General features: G+C 46.8%; 1 protein-coding gene across 1 annotated transcript in view; it reads left to right on the top strand.

Moving 5' to 3' along the window:
• The window catches only part of nhsa (Nance-Horan syndrome a (congenital cataracts and dental anomalies)), an 89,624-nt gene extending 73,697 nt beyond the window's left edge, over window positions 1–15,927 (top strand). The window contains exons 4-9 of the mRNA XM_062556159.1: window positions 914–973; window positions 4,549–4,744; window positions 7,278–7,409; window positions 7,720–10,716; window positions 11,274–11,397; window positions 11,491–15,927. Coding sequence (XP_062412143.1) covers window positions 914–973; window positions 4,549–4,744; window positions 7,278–7,409; window positions 7,720–10,716; window positions 11,274–11,397; window positions 11,491–12,121 — 4,140 coding nt within the window. The 3' untranslated portion in view covers window positions 12,122–15,927. The remainder of the gene's footprint in view (window positions 1–913; window positions 974–4,548; window positions 4,745–7,277; window positions 7,410–7,719; window positions 10,717–11,273; window positions 11,398–11,490) is intronic.

The following is a 15,927-nucleotide window of genomic DNA, read 5'->3' as shown; positions in this document are numbered from 1 at the left end:
TTGAGTTTGAAGTTGTTTGTTAGAGTTAAAGCGTGAAATCACATATATTTACACCATGTCAACATTGATTGGAAAATACATGAACCATGTTCTCTTTGTGATTATGCATGCTGCCCACGTCACCTGTGTTCTCTCCCTCCCTCTCTCTCTCTCTCTCTCTCTCTCTCTCTCTCTCTCTCTCTCTCTCTCTCTCTCTCTCTCCACTCTTTCTGTGAGACGACCCGTTAGCTAAATGTACACTTTTTGTTTTGTATCTCTCCTGTTTAAAGCTGCAAGAGGAAGCAGCTAGAGAAGCTGGTAGTCAGACCATACAGAGACAGGTAAACACTAAACTGCAGTAGCCGTGTCATGTGTGTCTCGTGTGGTTCATTTATCCAAAATCATTCATGAGTCTTGTACCAAGTCATCATCGTGGGATTCATTGTCCTGTTTTCCCAATTCCCAATTAGGCGGAGGATCATTTTCCTCCCTCTGCGTTTAGACATGGTGTCTCGTTTGTAAACATTTGAACATTCAATAGACCGCCAAGTAATGAAATACCTCTCTCCCTTACAGCAGAACGTGGAAAATATTGTATTTCTTCCACAGTCGACAGACATCCCAGGCAGAGGTCCAAACGTTGTGTCCTTTCTTTTCTGTCTAACTTATAATTACTTCTTATTCTAGGAGTGGACATGTGTTTATGGAGACATGTAAGCACAGAGATGGACTCGGAGATGCTCATTAATCCTCCCTCCCTGTCGCCAATCCCTGATAATCCAAAACCCTAGACCACCATGTTTTTACTCATTGTTCTGTTTCCTCCCTCCATGTGTATTTTTCCAGTAAGTAGGAGTGCGTCCATCTTGTTTGTTTAGTTCCGATCCCCATTCATTGCTGCTGCCCTTGTGTTTGTCCCCCTGTGTGGTTTTAGTTTGAGAATGCCCGCTCGTCCTCTCCCACCGAGTGCTGCCACTTCTCTCCCTGGAGAAAGGTACTGTACCCCCCCCCCCCCCCCCCCCCCCCAAATCCTCCACCACCATACCTCCGTTTCCGGTCTCTGCTCACAGGGTTTCCACTGTGTGTACTAACAACTAACTGTCAATGCTCAATTCTTCCCTTTTTAATCCCTTAACCCTTCTCATTTTCTCACCTCTATGCAGCAGGATCATTAAAAGTTACTTCTCTACTTTGCGATCTGCTGTGTATTCCTCTGAAACAGTGTTAGCATGTCAATTAAAATGAGTTGCTTCTCTTTCTTACTCCTGACAATAACAAGGTTTATCCCATTAGCTTTGGGAGCATACATACTGCATGTGTTGTGTTCCTCAGCATGTTGGAACAAATTATCATAATTTAGATCATGATAATGCCGTTTGTCTTGCATAAATGCATTGCAACTTGTAGGGTTATGCATCTGAATCTGCAGTGTTAGACTGGCTGTACCCATGTAATTTTAGACTCTGGAATAGACGTTTGATGTCTTGCTACCCTTCAGTGTGCTGTGTGTGGGAAGTTTAAGAGGAGTCAGCTTTTAAGTAGAGTATGTGTGGAATGTGTGTGTGTGTGTGTGTGTTCCTGTCCGAGAGAGAGAGAGAGAGAGAGAGAGAGAGAGAGAAAGAAGAGAGAGAGAGCAACTGTTGCCAGGGATCTCATAATGACAGGGTTTCCAGGGTGAAGCTGGTGTCTGAGTGGAGTAAGTGTGTGTGTGTGTGTGTGTGTGTGTGTGTGTGTGTGTGTGTGTGTGTGTGTGTGTGTGTGTGTGAGTGTGTGTGTGAAAGAGAGCACACTGTAATTACCCATAAAGCCTGTGTGCTGTGGTTTCCCACAGACCCCGCCTGTGCGTCTGACTCGGGAAGAGAGGGCAGCTGTAGTGCTCTTCATTTACCCATGAGACCTTTCGCTCTCGTTTTCTCTGTCGCTCTCTTTCTCTCCCTCTCTCTTTCTCTCACACACTCTCACCCCTCCCTGTTGGCCAGATTTCATGAATGACATTCTTTTACACTTCACCCCTGAGGTCCCCTCTCCCTTTTCTAATGAAAATAGCCTTTGAATGGAGGCCAGAAACTAGATCCAAACCAATACATTTGCCTTTTTCATTGCACCCCCTTCCACTTTCTCTCTCTCTCTCTCGCTCTCTCCTTTTCTCTCTATCTCTCTCTCTCTCACTTTCACTCTCTCACTCTCACACGCCCACACACACACACACTAGGTTCGCTGTCTCCCCCTTCTCACTCCTCTCTCTCACTATCCCTCTCTCTCCTCTCTTTCTTTCCTTCTTACCCCTGTCTCCCCCACTCCCCTCTCCTCGCTCTTCTCCTTCACCTTCTCTCTCTCTCTCTCTTGCTCTTTCCCTGTCCGTCCTCTATCTCACTGACAGCCTGCATCTCTCTCTCTCACCCCCCCCCCCCCCTCTTCCTCCCCTCGCCCTGTCTGATGGCCACTCTCGACTCTTTTCAAGCCAAAGGGCTTTTTTTTGTTTGACAAACAAATCAGCTGTACACTCACTCTCTTTGATTCTGTTCTTCCCTTTTGCACCAGTAAAACTTTCTTTCCCCCCTTCCTTAATTTGTGGGGTGAAAGTTGCCTTGGAAACGGTTTCCTTTCGTGGCCAATGTTTATTGTGAGGCCCTCACCAGTCTGTAGGAGGAGTGAGAGAGACAGAAAGAAACCGAGAGAGAGAGAGAGAGAGAGAGAGAGAGAGAGAGAGAGTGAGAGTGAGAGAGAGACAGTGAGAGTGGGGGTAGAACACACAAAAGCTGATGGACCAGCTCTCAATAAGACCAGCTCTTAACCATGGGGGGGAGGAGGAGGAGGAGGCGTACACTGGTGGCTCTCAGCTTCTCGGCTCGCACATGACTTTGTAAACATTCTGCAAGGTAAGGCTGTTCCTGCTTCTCTGCTCTGCTCTACTGTGCTCTGCTCTGGTCTGGTCTCCGAGGGATGGGATCTGACATGGAGGACAGGACTGGCATGTGGGCTACTGGACCTGCATGTTAAAGGGAGAAGGCCTGTGTGCCGTGCTGTGCTGCAAGGGTAGGGACGGACAGGCTGTTTACTCTGGCTGGGGGATCACTATATTAGGGAGTGGGGAGAGAAGAGGGGCAGACAGAGGGTACTGCAGAGGGAGAAGGCTCAGTCTGTGCTCCTCACTGTACTGCAGAGATGGCTGTGTCTGTGTGTGTGTGTGTGTGTGTGTGTGTGTGGGTGTGTGATTGGGTGGTTGGATGGTTGGTTTGCTCAGGTTGAAGGTTTTTTTTAGGGTAGAGAAGCTTTGACAACTGTGGTCATGTTCTCACTGCTCTCAGCAGCAGGTTGAACAGGGTTTGCTCTCTCTCTCTCTCCCTTACACACACACACACACACACACACACACTGTATCTGATGTCAGTGGTTTTTTTACAGTATTCATTGTGGGGGAGAATGGAGATAGTGCTACTTAAACAGTTTTTTTATTTTGTTTATGATAGACTGGTGTGAACAGGTGGTTGACACACAGTACAATCACACTGATTTGTATGAGCCTCCTTTTAGAGATGACTCTTGGGTACACAGAATTAAAACGATTATCAATTGTTCAGTTAGCATTATACAAGACTCTTACTGTGAGGTTCTTTTTCAGATCTCTATGTCTTATTGTGATCACAAAGAATGAACTCTAATATTAATAACTTTCACATAATTCATATACCTTTTCATAACATTGATTATCCTCAGCATGGTACCTCTCCCCATTTCAAGTCTTGTGCACTGAAGGGCTGTTGTTGCTGTGTTTAAAATTAAATATACCCCTACAAGGTTATTTGTCTTTCTGGTTGAATGCTTTTGAATGTTTTCTTGCCGTGCTGTGGGATTTCTTTCAGGCAACTCCTAGATCAATACTCGGCTTCACTAATTCAGCTTCAACTTTATCTGTTTTACTCATACGTATATCCCAAAGTATCTAATCTCACCTCACGGTTTGACATGCTTCTTGTGTGTAACCACTGAGTTTCAAATTCAAGTCTGTGATGTGTGCTTGTCTTCAATAAAGCATTATGTCAGATGTGGTAGAATATTTATCCACCCTGACACATTTATACATTTTGGGCCAGTTTCCCAAACATGGAATAAGCCTAGTGTTTTACTGGAAGAGAACTTCAATGAAAATCTCCATTGGAAAAAGCCTTTAGTCTTGCATTATATTTAATTCATGTACGGAAAACTGGCCCTGTGCATTTGAAATGAAATGAATAATCACATACATGAAAGACTGAAAACATTGCCGAAGCCAGCACACATCATCAGATAGTGACATTAAGCGCCTTGTTGCCACTAACATCTCCTCTCTCTCTCTCTCTCTCTCTCTCTCTCTCTCTCTCTCTCTCTCTCTCTCTCTCTCTCTCTCTCTCTCTCTCTCTCTCTCTCTCTCTCTCTCTCTCTCTCTCTCTCTCTCTCTGTTTCTGTCTCTCTCTTTGTCTGTCCATCTCTCTGTCTCTGTCTCTCTGGTGGTATCCTCATGTAACCCTGCCAGCTGAGCTAACCCTGCCGTGACCTTACCGCCGCCATTGTGTCCTCATGTGTTTCCAGGCTGCTCCGCCCACTGACCCCGACTCAGAGGTGGTGGCTTTAGGCCACCGGCCCAAGTGCCCCATCCCTAACGTCCCCTCCACGCTGGACAAGCAGACTAACTGGTCCCACCCGCTGCCGCTGCCCACGCCCGAGGAGAGGATGAAAACCGATTCCCAAGTGGTCAACTCGTGCGTCGTGCCCATTAACGTCACGGGTAAATTGCCGAAGCTTTTTCCTCCTTGTGCTGCAGGCCACTAAAAGTGACCGGTGCTGTGTGTGTAGGCTAACTTGCCCGTGTGGATGTGGACGGCGCTTAATAGACCCTGCTGTCGATTTGTATCTCATAGTTTCATTAAATAAATGTTTGCGCCTGCAGTTCAGCTGGGGGAGTAATGTGTTTGCATTGCCAGGGTCATTGACTCTCACTGGCTGGAATGTCTGGTATGATAATGACTGATAGAGTGCAGTCCATTTCTCTATCATTTTGGATAAAACTCCAGCTGACTGAGAATAATTGGACTTGTATATACACTACGCTATTATTAATTAGGCAAGATGAAAAATCATTGCTTAGCCTAGTTATTTATGATCCTATGAATACATAAACACATGTCAGGTTGTGTAGTTGGTGTTGAAGGAGGACTTTGATGTCACTGTCAGTGATTCATAAGTAACTGCAGCCTTATGATGTTTGACGGCTGTGTTGGTCCATGGATGATACCACCCATGAATGGCTTTGTATAAACTGGGCTGTCCCGTTGACTCTAGAATCATTAGTGTTGTTCCACAACCCATCAGGAGCATTCTCCGCTTGTGTCTATCCTGCGTTTCAATTGCATAGTAAGCACTTCTGGTTTGATCTCTGGACCAAAGTACATGTAAGTCTAAAGAGACACGGATCGATAAATTATCCAGTGTGATTTTTCATACGCCGTTCAATGTTGTAGTAGTCAGTTGCTGTATGTAAAGAATATTCGTTCATCACTTTTGCCCTGTCGAAGGACAAAATCTTTATGAAGAAGGATGTGCTCGATGTTTAGTCAAGTGATGAATCTGATAATAGCTATGAGTATTTATCTATCCTTCTGTGTTTACCCAAAAACATACCTGATATCTTGAAATACTGTGTCACAGTGAAGTATAACTTGTTTGATAAATGCCATGTAATGCTGAGGCATGGAGCCCAGCCTCGCTCTGCATACCGTGTGCTGTAATGTGAACTGAAATGAGAGTTTGCAGCAGGCTCTCCGTGTAAGTGTGTTGAATCGTGTATTGTGTGTATTGTTTTCAGAGGAGGTGTCCGTCTCTTCCTCCCCCCCAGCGATATCAGCCTTCTTCAGTGAGCCATGTTTTACGTGTCCGTTTGACTGTGTCGCTGTACCAGTGTCATCACATCTCCCCCCACCCCCTCTAATTCACCCACAGATACCGCCGTAGAGAGTCTAGCCTCATGTGTCATTTGCATATAGGACTTTAACATTGGCAGAGCACTTTGATAGTGTCCACAGTGTTTTTTGGTCAGCGCTTGACGGGGCATTTTCACAAAGGTCATCGCTGAATTTCCACATAGTCTTTCAAATGGCTTAACATCATCATGCCTAATGAGACGACCAGCTTAGCATGCGAGTCTAACCGCAGGCCTGAGCTATGTGAGTTCATTGTCATTAAGATTAACCGAATCCACTGCGAAACCCGCGTGTAACTCATTGCAAGACATTGTCGAAGGGGAAACAGGTAAAAAAAAAAAAAAAACACACACCAGTCACGGTTCATAAACTGCCACCTTCCTGGCTGTTTGGATGGCGTATGTGTTCTGGGAAATGCAGAGGAGGTTAGACAGTGCCCCATGCATGCCAATTAGTCGCGTTAGGGGGATGAAAAAGCCTGCCCAAATTCATTTACTGTCCACTGCATTGAGTCGAGGTGGACTAGACATCACCAGGCCAACCGAATCTGACTCAGAGGGTATAGGGAGACAGAAGCGGCAAGTTGCAGGGAAAGTAATTGCTGTGACGCTGAAAAAGTCAAACTAGCAATCACATGACAAGTCATGAAGCGTGATGAGGGCAAACAGCACAACAAATCAGTGCTGGGAGGGAGAAACTGTGAAAAGACAAAAGAGGGGAGGAATAGCCAAAGTGGGCTTATGGGCGTGGTAAGAGGAATGCCAGGCTATTTATTTGGCTAGTCTGTATACCCTACCCCAACTTGTTTCGCTCTCTGTTTCAAATGTGTGAACCCCAATCAACTTGCATGACATTACATTCTGTACGTCTGGTATTTTATGTACTGTCAATACAAAGGCATAGTGTGTTTTGATGTCAACTCCAAGTGATTACTTGTCCTATGCCTGTATTCACAAACAATATACAGCTCTGAAGCCAGTAAATGTAGTGATGTATGAGATCAGTGTACATGCATGCCTAAACATTTGGAGCAATAATGACAAATATCCATCAAGTATCTAGTCTGGAGATTGCATGCGTTTGAAATGCTCCGATAAGCACACTCATTTTCTTAATCCAGAACGTGTCTCGCTTGCTGCCACAAAGACTAAAAAGTAAAGCTTTTCTGTGCTAGCCTAGCGGACGGCAAGTGTTTTTAATGCAAGCGTAGATAAAGTGACGAAATTAGCATCCAAGAAGCCCCCTGAGGCGTGAGTGTGAGAAAGCTAAGAGGAAAGGACACGAGCACAGTCGCTGGCACACACAACAGCCTCTCACATGCCCGCTCTCTTCCCTTTGCAGGGGTCGGCTTTGACAGAGACGCCAGTGTGCGCTGCTCGCTCGTTCACTCCCAGTCGGTGCTTCAGCGGAGGAGGAAGTTGAGGAGACGGAAGACCATCTCCGGAATTCCCAGACGTGTGCAGCAGGACCTAGGTACGGTAGACCGTTACTCGTGTGTATGGTTCCTTTGTTGCCGATGTGCTCTTCAACTGCACGGATAAGTATTATTTTTAAAAATCTGAAAAATCATCAAGTGAAAGAGGCTTTTTCTTTTATAATTTATTACTGTCTGTCTGAAAAAAGGGAAGATTAGGAAAGTGTGTTAAAGTGTCTTCATTTAATACTACTGTCCTTCTTAAAAGCACTCTAAAGAATTGAGAAATTGAGAATTGAGAAATCCTTGATATCTAGCGGCCTTTTGACATCGTCGTTCTCCGTTTGCTTTTTGCCTTCGTTTCCTCAGACTCGGACGAGTCTCCTGTGGCGAGGGAGCGGACGGTGATCGTGCACGCGAACCCCGAGGCCTGCCAGGAGGACGACAGGCTCGGCGGCCACCTCGGCACCAAGGACTCGGGCTGCCAGACGGAGGAGATCCTCATCGCCGCCACGGCGCCCTCGCGCAGGCGGATACGAGCCCAGCGAGGCCAGGGCGCCAGCGTCTCGCTCTCCCACTCCACGGGCAACATCTCCTCTCTGCCCGACGGCGCCGACGCCATGTACGGCTCGTCCGTGGGCGCCCGCCTGCGCTCCCGCAGCCTGCCCCGCGACGGGCGCCACCTGGTGGACGAGGACCACGACGAGAGCGAGGAGGAGGACGACGAGGAAGAGGAGGAGGAGGAGCTCTCGCCGTACGAGACGGAGGACTTCCTGCCCGTTCCCGGGGAGCACCTCCTGAAGGACGAGGAGGAGAGCACGGACGACCAGGCGCTCCCCGAGCACCAGCTGGGCAGCCTGAAGTACAAGCAGCACGCGGGGAGCCCCGAACACGGCTGGCTGGAGCGCGGGCGCTCGCGGCTCCCGCGCAAGGCGGACATGGGGAGCTGCGAGATCTCGTCCAGCTCGGACACCTTCAGCAGCCCCATCCACTCGGTGTCCAACGCCGGCGTGCTGACCAGTCAGATGGACCACAAGGAGGACCACCAGTCCTCCAGCGGCAACTGGAGCGGCAGCAGCTCCACCTGCCCGTCGCAGACGTCCGAGACCATCCCCCCCGCCGCCTCTCCGCCGCTGACCGGCTCCTCGCACTGTGACTCGGAGCTGTCCCTCAACGCCGTTTCGCACGCCAACGACGACACGTCCGGTTTCATCCTCGACCCGTACCCTACGGACAGGCTGCAGGGCCTCAGGGGCCACAGGACGGGCTCGTTCACCTCCACGGCCACGGACATGCTGGACGACGCGGGGGTCAGCACGGCCAGCGAGGGAGAGTGGGGCTACCCGCACCACCGGCACAGCACGTCCTGCCATCAGGACTTCAGCCCCGAGCACTCTCGGGAGGAAGAGGGCAGCCTGGAGTGCCCGAGCTTCGCCAGCATCGCCAGCATCGCCACCTTCGAGAGCCTCACGGACAAGCCACCGTCCGACAAGGCCGACACCGTCTCCCACTACTCGGTGGACACCGAAGGCTACTTTACCTCCATGCACTTTGACTGCGGTCTTAAAGGTAGCAAGAGCTTCACGTATAACTATGCAGCGCACGAGCAGCGTCAGGCCGAGTACCGGAGTCACATGACCCTCGGGAGACACTGCCTGTCCCTGAGGAAACCAAAGGCCAAGCCCGCTCCGCCGCAGCGCAGCACGTCCCTGAGGAAAATCAGCGGCGCCGGAGGTGGAGGCTCTCACAACAAGAGCGAACCAAAGATAACCTGCGGGCAGACCCTGCCGATGTCTTCCAGGGAGAGGAAGCTGCAGCTGGACTTGGCCGGCGCCTCGGGACCGCCCGAGGGCGAGGAGACGCTCGAAGCTTGGGGGGTGGAGAGCGCCAGCGAGATGACCGACGTGACGCTGTTCGTCTCCGGCGAGACGCACTCGTTCAAGGACGACGGGGCCGTGCAGTCCGAGTACGCGGACCTCTGGCTCCTCAACGACTTGAAGTCGAGCGATCCCTACAGGTCGCTGTCCAACTCCAGCACCGCCACGGGCACCACGGTCATCGAGTGCATCAAGTCCCAGGAGAGCTCCGAGTCGCAGACGTCGCAGTCGGGGTCACGCGCCACCACGCCCTCGCTGCCTTCGGTGGAGAACGAGTTCAAGCTTCCCTCGCCAGAGAAGCTGATTGGCCTCGCCTCACCCTCCAGTGGGTATTCCAGCCAATCAGAAACCCCGACATCCACCTTCCCCTCCGCTTTCTTCCCGAGTCCCTTGTCCCCGAGCAGTGGCAAGAGGAAGCCAAAAGTTCCTGAGAGGAAGTCCTCTCTCTCTTCCTTACAACAACAACAACAACAACAACAACAACAACAACAACAACAACAACAGCAACAATCATCCAAGAGGGACCTAGAGCTGCCAGTCATACCTCCAACTCACCTTGACCTAAGTGCTCTTCACAACATTAACAAGCCTTCAGCCCACCGAAGCCAGATGCACATCCTCCATCAGAACAAGCAGAAGGCGGCAGCTGCTGCAGCGGCCAAAGCAGAGGCCCGAGCCTCCGCGGCCGCCGCCGAAGCTATCGTCGGCGCCGCGGCCATGGCCATCACTCCCACGGTGCTCCGTTCGGTCCAGCTGCGGTCCGTCGGGAGGTCGGGCGAAGGGAGTCACGAGAGGCTCGGCGCCACCGACGCCGCCACGAGGCCCAAGTGTCCCACTGTGACCATCAGCACCACCCCGGCCAACACCAAGCCTTTAGAATCGCGCAAACCTCCACCTTACAGACCCCAGGAACCCCACGCTCAGGAGCACTGTGGATCACTGTTTACTCCAGGCAACAGAGCCGTGGCAAAGGATGTAGCAAGTCACGGCGGCGTGAGATTCAGGCACGACAGGCTTGCGCCCATGCCTCTGTGGAGCATGACTGCCTTCCGAGGCCAGCCAGACCAAGCGGGGCCTGAAGATGACCGTTTGGAGAGCGGGACCGAAGGTCAGGGGATCTCCGAGGGCACTGCTGACTCTGAGGAAGAGAAGCGAGGCTCGAGCGTCGTAAAGCTTCTCTTCCCCGGCAGCAGTGTGGACGTGGAACAGAACGAAGCACTGACATTGGAACTAAAAGAGGAAAGCTCGACGTTGTTGTGTCTGACTAAGACGGGGTCTCCACCGACCCAGCATGGAACAGCCAAGAGGTCGGAAAGTCTTGACCAAGTGCCTGATATAATAACTCAATCAGAAACATCGCAAGCTTACTCAATCAGCGATGCTGGTAACCAAGAGGAGGAATATGAAACATCAGGTGTTCCTACCAGAAGTGCCTCGCAGGACAGCAGGGAGGATGGCTCCACTCCAGACGAGGACTACTTCAGCAAAGGTATTTTTGGTGGTTCACTCTTTTCATTAGTGATCATTAAGCCCTGAGAGGCCATAAGCTGTTCAGCTGTTTAAAATTAGTGTGAACTACAGACTTGAGTGGCTTATTGCTTTTCTAAAATGGCAACTACATATGGCAAAATTTCATAAAACAGAGGCACAGTAATGATAAATGTAACAATGTATTCATAGAACATCATTCTCCTGCCAAGAAATATATGTCCTCTATCCGAATGGTTGCCAAGCAACTTAGAGACACAGATAAACAGATTTTGTATCAAGTTGTGGTAGTAATATAGAACAAAATGCAGCCAAGGTGTACATTTGTGCTCAAAATTGTGCTCAAGTCTCAAATTCAGCGATTCAGCCAATCGTAATGAAGGACCAGACTTATCTGTTTTCGAATATACTCTTTTGTACTACACTTTTTATCTTTTAATAAATTAAATATCCTTCGTTGTTATTGTGAGTTTTCAGTATTTTCAGGTATCTGGTGTTTGTGTTTTGTCATATTATTATAGGTGCATATTATTGAAACAGTTGCTCATTTCCTTTCAGAGTCCACACCCAGCGATCCCGCATTATCTCCACTAAATGATGACAGTAGATTGGACGAGGACAGTGTCTTCCTGTCACCCAATAGGAGCCGTACAACTGAGGATCTCTTTGCAATGATTCACAGGTTAGTGGTCTGTTGTCGCAGTGTTGTTAGCTGGTTGTGCGTCATCTGTGAAGCCAATAGAGCTAATGTAGTTGTACATTTGATCTTGTTTAGGTCCAAAAGGAAAGTGCTTGGGAGAAAGGACTCTGGAGACCTAGGAGGGCGGAACAGGTTGGGTGGTGCATCAGCCACCACTCCGCCCAGCAACACTCTGACCTCTCCAACCACGCCCGTTACACCACCCACGCCTACCACACCAACCACACCAACAGGTCCTCTTCAGAGAACTCCGGGCCAGATCTACAGGAGCGCGAAAAAGTCCAGCACCTCCAACGAGGAGTTCAAGCTGCTGCTGCTGAAGAAAGGCAGCCGGTCCGACTCCAGCTACCGCATGTCGGCCACAGAGATCCTGAAGAGCCCGATCGCGCCAAAGTCTCCCGGCGATCCGTTCGCCGAGGGGGGCAAGCAGCTATGCGAGCCCGGCTCTCCCCAGCATCAGCAGTCCCCGCCGGACGCCTCCGAGCAGCTGTCCAGCCCGTTCCCCAAAGCCAACACGGAGGGCTTTTCCCTGAAGGCCTTTCCCGTCAATGCCTCCTCGCGGCAGGGGCGCTCCAGAATACCACCCGCCGCAAACAGCAGCCGATACAGCACCCGCAGCCGGCTGTACACGGCACCCATGCAGGCCATCTCAGAGGGGGAGACGGAGAACTCCGACGGGAGTCCGCATGACGACCGCTCCTCTTAGAGTACGCACCTTCCGCTTTAACACTGTAAAGGCTACTAACACAAAAACACCTTTTTTTTTAAAAAAAAGAAAGAAGGCAAAGAGAAAGAGAAAAAAGAGAGAAAAGCCTTCTGATGGAGCTAATGCTCTGACAGTTGCATTGTTCGAAGATCATTTGATGCGTGTGTCACCGAAAATTATGAGAGGAAAAAAAGGACTGAAAAGAAAAAAAAAACTTTGTTTGTACCCTTTTTTGTACCACACAACAAGAGTGAACCGGTTTTAGGAAGAAAAAAAAACAAAGCCTATTCTAGTGATGTTGTAGAAATCCAATATGATTTTTAATTGTTAACATTTTTAAAATGCTGCAGTCCTTGAGAACTACATCATGAAATGACTTTCAAAAGCTGGTTATCAAATGTAGAGTGATGAACTATGACAGAATACTTTACAAGGGCACAGGGGCGTCATTCCACAAATGTCCAAACAGTCCTTCTTTGTAGCTTTTCAGAGACAACACAAATTGCATTGTGAAATGAAATGAAATATTCAAACATAATGTACTGCATAGGACATGACTGTGAAAAGCAAGTGGTCCAGAAAGTTTCACAAGAAGGGAATGATCAATTCTTACATGCTAATTTGTCACTGCAGAGTGACACTTGGGACAATCTAATGGTGGCCTTTTGTATAGTGGGTCTTAGGATTAATTGGGCTGATACAACATGTGTTTAAGACTGTTCAGCCTTTTTACGGCGGGTCTGAAAAACCTTCAGCTGGAAGCTTGGCAGGGTAGGTGCTTTGTCACCTGCAGCACCTTTGCACTTCTCTCAGTTCCTCAAGAATACCACTTCATAGAGTTTTATATGAAATTAATGCCACATTGTAAAGGTAGAGATATAAATATCTATATCTATATACATATATATATAAAGAGGCTATATACATATATGTTTTTAATGACACAAGCTCAAAATGGCAGTGAATTCTTTGTCAGTGGCACATGGTGATCACACCCAGCTATGCCTGCCTTAGGTGTTACAGTAGTTATTATGTGAACTCAATATACTGGGATCTGTCACACAAACCTCAATGCAAGAGGCATGCTATTTAAAGCGCAGCTCTTCTATTTTAATGAAACGTTTGGTATTTCTAAATCTTCAAATCACGAGAGGAAACACATTGACTGTGCTCATGATATTTTCCACATTTTTTCCACCTACTCAGAAAAAAAGAGACTGTTGTAATGACAGTAACAGTTGATCACTTGAAAAATTACCACCATCATAGCTTTGTGGAAACTCTAAAACAATATGGTTACCCAATGTATTCTGTGAATACCTCTGCAATTATGTATACTGTTGATTTGAGATTTTATGCTGTTCACTCGAAGGTGAATAATTTAGTCATCACATTCACACAGACACACAGCAGGATTAACACTGTGCAATTTAGAATAGGAAAAACAAGCCCTGTGAAACCAGTAGATTGCTGGGTAGCAGAACACTTTGACCAGCATGTGGTGAAGTGTGTTTCGTTACATAATACCCCCTTGTCTTCTCATTATACGCATGCATTTGAAAAAAAAATAAGCAAAATAAGAGAAAGTTTGCAAATGGGAAAATATATAAATATACCTATATACATATACATAAAAACTCAAATTTTGTGAATTAACATTGTCAACATCATTTGAAAGTGTCTCGTCAGTATGTTGAGTAGATGTATACTGTAATCCATTTTCTTCAAACTGTATGGTAGTGTTTTTTTGCCATATCTAAGCAAACTTTACTTGACAATCTTAATCAAATCTCTTATGGCTAGTTCGGGTGGAGACTTCGGAGGTGGCGACGAGGCAAAGGGAACATGGATTGAGCTGTGGCCGAGAGGCAGGGGTCAGAGAGCTTGGGCCTTACGCAGGCCAAGATGGAATGGCGAGACGATGTGGCCGAAAGGCGTTCTGTAGTATACGTGATCATGGGTGTATGTATGCAATGTTGAGAGGGCAGAGGAAAGTGTAGAGTTGGAGCAAGAGGGATGGTTTTTGATTTGGAGGAGGGCTCATGAGAGTATGTTCATTGTGCAGCTATTGCTGTTTTTAAGGAAAGTGGGACACTGTCTTGAGCTTATTTTGCCAGGATCAAATCAGAGTGCAAAGTCATGTCTGAAAGAGTGTGTCTCGTTGTGTTGTTCCATGTGAGAGACTTTCCATGTCTCTTGTTTTTGAGGTTTTTAAATTGTGACAAAAATGTGTAAATACATAGATTTTCTTAAACATATGCCACACCCCTATATTTTTGTTTCATATCCAGACCTTGAGGTTTTGGAATCTAACCATTATTTTTTATCATTCTGATGCAGCAAATGACTACGTTTAGATATATTTATTTTTGGTACTAAAATACTAGAATCAAGAAAGAAAGGAACTTTGGTTCAAAATTGGAAATTGAAAGAAATAATTGTCCTGTAATTGGTGCATATCTATTCTACAATGACTTAGAACTCGGAGCGCAATACATTTCAGCAAAGATTTTATTATTGTTTATACTCTGAATGAATTCTCATTCTTATTTTGAACAAAAAAGAGCTAAACAGACACATCAAGCTTTGAATCAACTGTAGACACTGGTTACTTAGAACATAAATGAGATGTAAGATGAACCAATGAAAACCTCCTAACGCTGGAAGAAAAAAAAACATTACCAATAAGCTATAGTGTGTGTTAGCCAAACATTGAAAATCATCTAATTTTCAAAAAATATTTTCTGGTCCCCCATTTCACATACACAAAAAATTGCCATCCCATTGACTCACAACAAGGATAGCTTTCTGTTTGCTAAGGAAACACTGGTACAGACACAGAGTACGGTTTCACTCTGAGTGAAACTACTTTACAATATCTTTGTAGCTATACCTCTCTACTTGCATTGTTACATGACACGGAGCTAACATGCCAGTGTCAAAGCTTTTAACTGTTAATGTCATTCTGGCCTTAAATGAGCTAAACCGACAAAGGGAAAACAATAGCGGCTGCCTCCTTTGACCACATATCTGCTATGATATTACTACTCCCCAAAGAGAGAGATGGTCTACTGTTGGTTTACATTGAACTGGCTTACGAGCTCTTTTGTAAAGGTTAAAACTGTTTCGAAATCCACCTTTTACAGGGTACACAGAGGGCAACAATTCTCTTTACCATCATTCCAAGAATTTAAAGTATAACTTAGACATTTGCACTGATATAGTGAAGTTTGTGAAGTATTCATTTTGTCTCTTGCTGTACCTAAAGTTATTTATATAGGATTTCCATTTTAAACTGTTTGAATTTTCTTTACAGCTGAACTAAGCATGCTCCAAGGGAAGAGACACAAGTAGCACATACTTTTACCAAAGGGTCTAAGTTGTCTACAGGTGTAAGCAAAGATGTTTTAAGGTTACTTGATCAAATAAAATATCATAAACAAATAAATTGCCTGCTTAAAAGAGAGTTACATAACTGTTTCGGTACTAGATGCAACTCCTTCAGGCTGAAAGCTTCAATCAAGTAGATTAGCATCAGTTTTGTATTTTTGTACAGATTTGTAAATACAATACCTTTCTAAATTGTTGCAAAGGTGTTTCTTTTGTAAAATGTTTTCAAAGTTTACATTACTTCCAAGCCTTTGTATATTTTTGAGCTGTGCAACTCTTTAAGTCTTGTATTTATTTTTTAGTAAACATTGTGAAAATCCCATTGTAAATCTCTGAACAATGATTTGCCAGCATGACTGGCTGCTTAGTAAATGTGCATAGAAGGAGCCAATAAATGTGACTGCTTTGAAAACCAA

This window comes from Sardina pilchardus, chromosome 15 (genome assembly GCF_963854185.1).
Source record: "Sardina pilchardus chromosome 15, fSarPil1.1, whole genome shotgun sequence".
Lineage (NCBI taxonomy): Eukaryota > Metazoa > Chordata > Actinopteri > Clupeiformes > Clupeidae > Sardina > Sardina pilchardus.
This window is presented reverse-complemented; position numbering and strand designations above follow the sequence as displayed.